We start from the raw sequence: 10,559 nt of genomic DNA, 5'->3' as shown, positions 1-10,559 counted from the left end.
CAACAAGTTTATGATACAAAAGTGTCAAAATAATGTTTTAAGGACTAAAAATGAAATTCTTTTTATATAAAGGACTAAAAGTGCTATTTTTATAAAAGAAAGGTTGTGAAAAGGTAAAAATCTTACTTTTAAACAAACTAATTCATTAAGACAAAATACAAGATCCACGACTACCAACGAAACGTAAAAACAAATACACTCTCAACAACCAATATCGTTACAAAACGAATAAATTCGGTCTCGAATCAATAACAAAACAAAAATCAATACACCATAGTATTTCAATAAACACGTGATAACTACGAGGAGTCAACATTCAATCTTTGGGCTTGAAAGTTTCAAATCGTGCTTGTTGGGCCTTGCTAGCCCAATAACATGATCTTTGGGCCCGAAGGGAACGCGCTTACATGTTAATGGGCCTTCTATGACCCAATTACATGTAAAATGACTTTCAATAGCTCTATTGTGCTATTGGGCCCTAATGGTCCATCAGTACTGCTAGTGAGGTCGAGAAGTCAAATGCGAGTCGGGCCAAGTGCCTTTCGCATTCTCGATAGCCTTGAATAACTTATGGAAATAAAGGGGGCTTCGTACCCTCCTTTCTCCTCGGTTGTTGGGCTTATGAGAATTCGAGTAATCAGATTCGTGGCGTTAATCAAGAGGAGTCAGGGTGGTTGGATTGTGTGAGTAGTACGGACGACGCCTTAGGGATCGTTCGTAACTTGTAGTTATAAACTAGTCATTTTCATTAATGCGTGACTGTAACCACTCACAAACCCTAGTTAATCCAATGTCACCTGGGTAATCAAAAACATTCGTCGTGTCGGTATAACAATAAACAAGTCATGTAATTTGCGTATTGGAAAAACATCGGGTTTTCCCGGAAAGTTCGACATTTTCACCTGTGTGATGTATACAAAGTTGAACACTTATACATGCTTTCAAAATCGACAAGCATATTTACGGATCTTCACACTTTTTATAAACAAATACTTTTTTCAGAAAATATCGGATTTTCTGAGTTTTTCAAACTTGACAAAAATCATTTTTCCACAACAATACTTATGAACTCACCAACATTTCATATGTTGACGTTTTTCAAAATAACTTGTATTCTCAGGTAATAGGTAAGCCGGAGAATAAGTACCAAGTCATGTCATGGTGTTTTGCTTAAGCTATCTATTAGACATTCTATGTTATGGAATTGTAACGTTTGAACAATGTACTAAATGTAAACAATATCAGTTATAATATTCCAATGCATGGTGATGATTTGTGTTATGATTCATGTATATTCATTGTGATGGTATTCAATTTGAGTCACAAGAGCCCTCGAACGTTTCCGCCGTTCGGTTCAGGGGTGTGACAACCTCATATGTTATGTGAACACTTTATCATATGCTTAGGAATAATGAATATGAAACAACGATTAATTAGAGAATGGGTAAATTAATGTGTGAGCTTGTTTGAGAAACCAACAAACAAGAGGTTAATTGAAACACCAACTTGATTAACCAATTACAAATCTTATTTAATCCAAACAATTGAACTAGGGAATTAATTAGTTTAAACAATTGGCCACTACTTGAATTGATTAATTGTCTAAGGGTTTGGAGTAATGAACATGAACCTAACCACTATAGTTGGTAACCAATAATAATTGATTTATCATTTAAATAACGATAGGAGTGAATTGGTTGAACCTAAACAGAAACCCTTTATTAAATTTGGTGAATTTGTCATTTTCTTTAATTGTTTAGTTAGTTAAGTGATTAAGTGTTGTGTTTAAGTTTTTAGTCTTGTAAAACTAGAGAAAACCCCTTTTACTTTTATTACTTGCTTAGTTAAAATTAGTTATTAGATTAATTTCTATTCCCTGAGTCCGACACCCTACTTATCCAACTATACCACCAAAAGATAGCTTCACTGCCTTTGTGTGCTTAATTTATCAATCAAAAGTAGGATTAAAACTAGCTCGTTTCACACACATCAAGTTTTTGGCGCCATTGCCAGGGAACGGTTCTAAATAGTTAATCTAATTCCTAATTTTTTCGATCCTTTGTGTGAGTTTACTGGCACAAAGTTAACTTATTGTAGTTTAATAGTTAGTGATTAGGTTTTAGCATCTGTTTTAGTTTTATTATTAAGCTTAGTTTTTTTTCAAAATTACACTGCTACTCGTCGAGTGCATTCGCACCTACTCGGCGAGTAGAGCAGTATTTTGCCTTTAATTTTCGTTTTTTTTAGTTGCATTTTTTTGTTCTTTTTATGTTTTTATCTTGTTTTATTTTAGGACTTTCATGACCAGAGGATCAAACACTCCGTTGGTACCCACGTTTGAAGATCTCGAATCCGCATTGAGAAGGAACAGAGGAAAGGACGTGGAGAGCTCGAATACACCTAAAAAGTCACCTTTATCTAATTTGAAGACTGTTTTTGGGAAGAAAAAGAGCAGCAAAGCAGGTGCATCCAGCGCATCTTTAGCAAGCGAAGACCCAATCAAGGACGACACCGAGGAGGAAGAAGAACCTATATACGGGCACGACTCCGATTCCAGCGACGAGTTAGCTCTTACCATGGCTAACATTGATGAAATCCCCATGGGAGAGTGGAAGAAGAGGATCCGCAATGACACCGGCCCAGGACTTGTGCAACCCGCAATTCCCGCTACTACTACGTTCGAGCTAAAGGGCCACATACTTGCCCAACTAAAGGAAATTCCTTTCTATGGAAAAGACCAAGAAGATGCCTACAAGCATTTGGATGAATACAATGATGTAGCTAATTACTTTAATGTTCCAAATGTGCCTCGCAAGACTCAGTTACTTCGCATGCTTCCAGTGACATACAAAGGTGCTGCAAAAGACTGGCTCAAATCACTTCCCCCTGGGTCAGTCACCACATGGGCCAAGATGAAAGAAGAATTCATTGATCACTTTTGTCCACCTTCCAAGATAGCCAACTTGAAGAAGGCCATTGCTAACTTTGAACAACAAGCTGGAGAGTCGCTATATGAAGCTTAGAAGAGGTACAAGAGCCTACTAAGAAATTTCCCGCACCATGACCTTAATAGTCAGCAAGAAGTCTCCATCTTCTATGATGGAGTCAATGTCACAACCAGGCAGTTACTTGACTCGCAAGGCCCGCTCACAAAGAAGCCACCCCCGCTGATCAAGGAATTGATTGAAGAATTCTCTAAGCACTCTAGAGAATACCATAATCCAAGAAATGATGTTACTAAGGGAGCCGCATATGCAGCTACTGAAGACTTATCTGCGGTCACGGCTATGCTAAAAACCATGGATAGGAGGATGGATAAAATGGATCAAATGATCCATGTTATTCGGGTGGGTTGTGAAAATTGTAATTGACCTCATCTTACTAAAGACTGCGACTTAGATGAAAATGGCAACAAAAAGGTGCAAGTATGTTACTCAAGTGGAGACCGATATGATGAAGATTGGCGAAAACCAAAGAAAGAGTGGCTCCCGTATGAAGAGTACAAGAAGGCTAAGGAGGAGAAGTACAAGCAGAATGGAAGAGGTTTTTACCAAAAGGAGGACCCGGCACAAGAAAGAAAACCAAGTTTGGAAGAGATTCTTACCAAATTTGTAGCTGCTTCAGAAAAGAGACATAGTGATCATGATGTTGCAATTCAAGAAACAAGAACTATACTTAGAAACCAGCAAGCATCTATCCACAACATAGAAACGAAGCTAAGGCAACTTGCTCAACAAATCAACCAAAGATCACCGGGCGAACTTCCTAGTAAAACCGAAAATAACCCATGAGGCGCGCACATAAATATAGTTACAACAAGAAGTGGGAAAATAATCACTCCGCTGGCCCTTATTCAGAATGAAGCACCCAAAGAATCACAGAAGGAGGATGCAGAAATTCAAGACAAAAATCAAAATCTTCAAGGAACAGAGCCTACTCACCGAGTCAAGAATATGGACTCAGCGAGTCCACTACCAAAACCGAAGGAGCAGATCCCTGAAAAGCTTTACCAGCCTCCATTGCCATACCCAGCCCAAGCTAAGAAAGAGAAGCAGAAAGAGGAGTACCAGAAGTTTCTTGATCATATCAAAGCTCTTCAAATCAACATACCCTTCATTGAAGCTGTCGCACAAATGCCCAAATATGCAAAATTCCTTAAAGAACTTCTCACGAATAGAAGGAAGATGGAGGAAGTGAAAAAGGTAGTTCTCAATGAAAATTGCTCAGCTTCTATGCTAAATAAGCTACCAAAGAAGAATGGTGACCCGGGGAGCTTAACTTTGCCTTGCCAATTTGGCAACTTCGCTACCATTCATGCTTTGGCCAATTCGGGAGCAAGTGTAAACGTCATGCCATATTCATTCTTCAAGAATTTGGATCTCCCGGAACCAAGGCCAATTCGTATGGCGATTCATTTAGTAAACAAGATAGTCACTTTTCCCAAAGGCATATGTGAATACTTACTGGTCAAGGTGGACAAATTCGTATTTCCCGCTGATTTCATAATTCTAGATATGGAGGCGGATCCTCAAGTCCCAATCATCCTCGGAAGACCCTTCCTCAACATTGTGAGTGCTATAGTAGACATGAGGGACTCGAAGCTCACTTTGCGGGTAGGAGAAGATTCAGTCACTTTTGGGGTTGATCAAGCTATGAAGTATGGAAGGAACAGTGACAACACGACATTCTCAATTGACATGCTTGATGAATGAATGGAGGAATGCATAAGTGAAGATTCCGGCAAGTCCACAATATTTAATGAAGAAATTGATGCTGAAAAAGACTTAATGGAGATCGAGAGGCTACTAGAAGAAGCTGAGTTTGAAGAATTGATGAAGCAATCTAACAGTTCTACTCGTCGAGTAGGGCCGAGCTACTCGTCGAGTTCATCCTTGGAAAAAACAGAATTCGTAAATTCAGATACCAACTCGCCGAGTCCCTTACCTGCACTCGGTGAGTACAACCAACAGAACCCAAAAATTGAGCTCAAGATGTTACCAAAACATTTGGAGTATGCTTTCCTTGAAGATGGCAATCAAAAGCCAGTAATCATAGCCTCTGACCTTTCTAAATCTAAAAAGGAAGAACTAGTTCAAGTTTTGAAGAAGTGAAAGCGGGCCATAGCATGGAGCATCACCGACATCAAAGGAATAAGCCCCTCTTATTGTTCTCACAAGATCAATTTGGAAGAAGGAGCAAAGCCGATTGTACAGCACCAAAGAAGATTAAACCCAAATATGCAAGAAGTGGTCAAGAAGGAAGTGGTCAAACTTTTAGATGCGGGAATTATATATTCCATTTCCGACAGTCCGTGGGTGAGTCCGGTCCAAGTGGTGCCCAAGAAAGGAGGGATGACGGTCATAACCAACAAAAAGAATGAGCTTATTCCGACACGAACGATAGCCGGTTGGAGACTATGCATCGATTATCGAAAGCTAAACGATGCCACTCGTAAAGACCATTTTCCCTTACCTTTTATTGATCAAATGTTAGAAAGATTATCGGTCCATAGTTATTATTTCTTTCTAGACGGATTCTCGGGTTATTTTCAAATACCCATAGACCCAATGGACCAAGAAAAGACCACATTTACTTGCCCAAGTGGGACTTTTGCTTATCGACGCATGCCCTTTGGGCTATGCAATGCACCCGCGATATTTCAAAGGTGTATGACAGCCATATTCCACGATATGGTGGAAAAATTCATGGAAGTTTTTATGGATGATTTTTCTGTATTTGAATCTTCCTTACATGATTGTCTCACAAATCTTGACTTAATGCTTGCCAGGTGTGAAAAAACCGACTTGGTCCTCAACTGGGAGAAATGTCACTTTATGGTCAAGGAGGGTATAGTTTTAGGCCACAAGGTTTCCAAAATGGGAATTAAAGTGGATCGGGCAAAGATTGACACCATTGCCAAATTACCCCCACCAACTAATGTGTAGGGCATTAGAAGTTTTCTAGGTCACGCGGGTTTTTACCGGCGTTTTATAAAAGATTTTTCTAAAATAACTAGACCTCTAACACAATTACTCTTAAAAGATGCACCATTTAATTTTACTAAAGAGTGTTTAGAGGCATTTGAATTTTTAAAGGAAAAATTGACTAATGCCCCGATCATTATTGCACCAAATTGAAATTTAACATTTGAAATAATGTGTGATTCTAGTGACTTTGCATTAGGAGTTGTCCTTGTTCAAAGGGTTGATAAGCACTTTCGAGCCATATATTATGCTAGCAAGACTTTAAATCCGGCCCAAGAAAATTACACCACCACGAAAAAGGAATTATTAGTTGTGGTGTATGCTTTTTATAAGTTCCGCCCTTATTTAGTTTTATCTAAAACAACAATTTTTACTGACCACTCTGCTATCAAGTATTTGTTTGCCAAACAGGATGCCAAGCCAAGATTGATACAATGGGTTCTACTTCTTCAAGAGTTTGACATAGAGATACGAGACAAAAAGGGAATGGAGAATGTAGCAGCTGACCACTTGTCAAGGCTTGAAAACCCGCGATTGCAAGAAGATAGAGTTGGAGATGATTTTCCGGACGAGTATATTATGGTGACCGTGGGAGAAGAACCATGGTTTACAAATATAGCAAATTACATAGCTAGCAAATACATCCCAAAAGATCTCACAAGTCAACAAAAGAAGAAGTTCTTTTCCGAAATAAAGTATTACTTTTGGGATGAACCATATCTTTTCCGAAGCTGCGCAGATGGAATCATACGAATATGCGTGTTCGGGAATGAAAACCGGAAAATATTGGAGCATTGTCATAGCGGGCCCACGGGTGTACATCATGGAGCACATTACACTGCTAAGAAGATCTTTGACATTGGGTTTTACTGGCCCACGATTTTTAAAGATGCAACCCAATTTGTCAATGAATGTGATGCATGTCAAAGAGCAGGAAACATTTCATCTCGAAATGAAATGCCACAACATAGTATCCAAGTGTGCGAAGTATTTGACGTGTGGGGGATTGATTTCATGGGACCATTTCCCATGTCCAAAGCAACAAATACATATTAGTGGTGGTGGATTATGTATCCAAGTGGCCGGAGGCACAAGCTTTGCCAATTAATGATGATCGGGTGGTGGTGCGGTTTTTAAAGAAGTTATTTTCAAGATTTGGGGTCCCAAAAGTTCTTATAATTGACCGAGGCACTCATTTTGCCAATGATCAACTAGAGAATGTGCTAAGGAAATATGGGGTAACCCATAAATTTTCTACATCTTACCATCCACAAACTAGTGGACAAACCGTAGTGACAAATAGAGCTTTAAAGAGAATCTTGGAGACATCGGTGGGGAGCAATCGAAAAGAATGGTCGGATAAGCTAGACGATGCACTTTGGGCCTTCCGTACAGCTTTCAAAACACCTATTGGTACTACACCATATAGGTTAGTTTATGGAAAGCAATGTAATTTACCGGTGGAGATGGAGCATAAAGCTTTTTGGGCTTTAAAGATGTCCAACTTCAACATGGAGGAGCTCAATAACAACCGGTTAATCCAAATGAATGCTCTTGAGGAACATAGAAATGATGCTTACATTAGTTCTTTAATCTATAAAGAGAAAACCATGAGTTGGCATGACAAGATGATCAAGGAAAATAAAGAATTTCATTAAGGCCAAAAGGTGTTGCTCTTTAATTCAAGGCTAAAACTCTTCTCGGGCAAACTCAAATCAAGATGGGATGGTCCTTTTTTTGGTGAAGAAGGTGTTTCCACATGGTGCTATAAAGCTATTTTCAAAAGATGGAACCCCTTTCAAGGTCAATGGACATACAGTCAAAAAGTATGAAGAAGGAGTCCCACGGAATGAAGGCATGGAATAGTTGATGTTGCTGGAAGGGATTGTAGCCACGTAGAATGGGAGGAGTCCAGCTAATTACTCCTTAAAAAGAAGCGCTTCCGGCAGGCAACCCGAGTTTAGAGTTTGCATTTCTTTTTCCTTTACTTTCTTTTTAATTTCTTAGGATCGTTTTCATTCATCTTCTTCTGAAAATATGTTCTAAATGATTGCTCGAGGGCAAGCAATGCCTAGAGTGTGGGGTGGTGGGTTAAAGATTAGAAAAAAATTCAAATTTTGTGAAACTGCAAGCTTTACTCACCGAGTAGGTACATGTACTCGGCGAGTACTTGTCTAAATAACCCAAAAAACGCATAAATGTAGTTCTACTCGGCGAGTAGCCAACTTACCCAGACGGTTTATAATCTGTGAAATAAGGGTTTTCACCCATTTTACCCACACACTTGCCGTGCACAACCACCCTCAAGCGATTTCTTTGATTTTTGGCTCAATCTTTGACTTTCAAGAGAAAAGGTATGATTTTTACACTTAAAACTTGTAAAAGGTTAAATCTTTATCACTTCTTTGCCCTTATTTTGTTTAAAATCGGATTTGGGGGTTCCCTCAATTTCTAGGGTTTTGATTTTACCATGAATTAGGAGGTGTTATGAGATATTTCTTTTGGATTAGTGGTTATTGGACTTAGTACAGCAAACCCCTATGCAAAATTGGGTGTTTTGGATAACCCATATATATTCGGCAGGAATATGGTCCCGATGTTCATCCTACTCGCCGAGTAGGACATGAACTCGGCGAGTAGGGTGCTATACAGATCTGTTTTATTCGATTTTAATTGATGGGTGTTGTTCGTTTGTGCTTTCTTAATGTTGTTATGTAGGTACCATGTCCAGAAGAGGTCAGACTTCAAGAGGGGGAACCAAGGGGACATCCCGTGGCTCTTGTTCCACCAAATCACATCCAAATCATCTCAAGCCCGTGCCAAAAACAAATTATAGTCTTTGAAACAGAAAGCGATTCACTTACCCAATACAGTGGACTGGGATTGGCCGGGGAAGGTTGGTTTGGAAGAAGAGCTGACACCATATTTGGTGAAAGAGTGCAATATGGGGGATTCAACCATCATATGTGATGGTTGGTTACAGTTATTCAAAATTCAAGAACTGGTCTATGCTGAATTATGTTGAGAGTTTTTTGCTACCATCTCATTCCAAGGTGGTAGTGAGTACTACAATCCCAATGTAATTTCTTTTTCTCTTGGTGGGGAGCTGCGACAATGCAGCATGGATGAATTTTCATGGAGGTTTGGAATCTATGAGCAAAGCACTATGTTGAATGAGGACTTTGAAGCTTTCTTGGAGAATTGCCACAAAGATCTCCCCGAGGTAGTGGTTGCTTCTACCTGGTGGAATACTATTGCTAACCAGGTATACATCCCATCTACCGCACAGGAGAGTCACATTCATTCACCGATCCACCATCTCATTCATCGTTTCGTTGTCAGCACGATTAATATGCGGAAGGACTGGGACAAGGTCCCGACCCTTGACATCTTCTATCTTTGGAGTATTATTACTCCCGATGTTTTCTGCAATCTCCCTTACTGCATAGCCAAGTATCTTGCGGAAGGGGTTGTTAAGGAGAAGGTGAACTCCAAGATCAATGGAGGGATGTTTGTGACGAGTCTTGCAAGGTCATTTGGAATATTAGATTTGCAAGAGGCAAGGGAGCTAACGGTCATTTCTCCCCCTCCGTTCAACACAGAATTATATAGGAGGGCAAGGATTGTGGAGAAGTTTCGAGATTCTTTTTCTATTCCACATGCGGATGGGCCGGCTATCCCCGAGGAGCCAGGAAGGCGAGTGAGGCAACGTAGTGAGCGGGTACAAGAGGATCCACCGGTTATTCCGGTGGAGGAAGAGAACGATGGATGGAATCAAGTGGAGTACCGGTGGTATTTGGATGATATTGGAAGAGGGGTCAATTATAACAATCAATCATTTGAATACCTCTTCGAACAAACGCATATCGCACCAAGACTCGGTCCCGAATATCCCTACATTATGAATTGGGAGGAAAGGATGATGAGGGGCAATGAAGGAGGAGGAAGCGGAGTAGGAGGAGCTGACATGGAGGAAGAGGATTGAAGATTTTATGTTTTGTGATTTATGTTTTTTATTTATGGTGTTTGATTTGAACAAATGTTGAACTTGGATGGTTTGGTTTCTTTTAGGACTTTTATTGCTTTCACTTTTGATTGCATATTTTTCAGGATTGGAAGGTTAGGAAGCATATTAAAGTGTTAAGGGTCAAGGTTCAAGTAAGGAAGTGAGGAATGTTCAAGTAAGATTGCGAAGTGTTGTCCTTAGGATTGAGTCTGTTAGAGTTGAGAGTAATGGAGGGTGTTGCTACTGAAAGGTTTAGATGAAGGGTCAATGAATTTTTCAAATTCAAAACCTGAATCAAGAAGAACACAAGTTAGATCAGTTTTGGCAATAAAGCGCCTACTCGCCGAGTGCACAACTTCTACTCGGCGAGTACATGGGTCATTACACGTAATAACTGCAAGTTAAGAGCTACTCGCCAAGTACACGATACTACTCGCCGAGTAAATCGACATTTTTCGAGTTCCAGAGCTGTGTTGAGCACTTTCACTGCAGTACTTGTCCATTTTTCATGAAGAGTTGTTACTGGAGATTTCTAAGAAGCTTTTTCCTTGATATTTTCGAGCTGTCAA

General features: G+C 39.7%; 1 protein-coding gene across 1 annotated transcript; it reads left to right on the top strand.

Moving 5' to 3' along the window:
• Nucleotides 1–3,953: 3,953 nt before the first annotated feature.
• LOC145040393 (uncharacterized) lies at nucleotides 3,954–4,712 on the top strand. The gene has a single exon (XM_078988329.1). The coding sequence runs from the start codon at nucleotides 3,954–3,956 to the stop codon at nucleotides 4,710–4,712; it is 759 nt and encodes a 252-aa protein (XP_078844455.1).
• The last annotated feature ends 5,847 nt before the right edge of the window (nucleotides 4,713–10,559 follow it).

This window comes from Lactuca saligna, chromosome 4 (genome assembly GCF_052625555.1).
Source record: "Lactuca saligna cultivar CGN05327 chromosome 4, ASM5262555v1, whole genome shotgun sequence".
NCBI lineage: Eukaryota > Viridiplantae > Streptophyta > Magnoliopsida > Asterales > Asteraceae > Lactuca > Lactuca saligna.
Note: the sequence above shows the minus strand (reverse complement) of the source record. Positions and strands in the feature narration are given on the sequence as shown.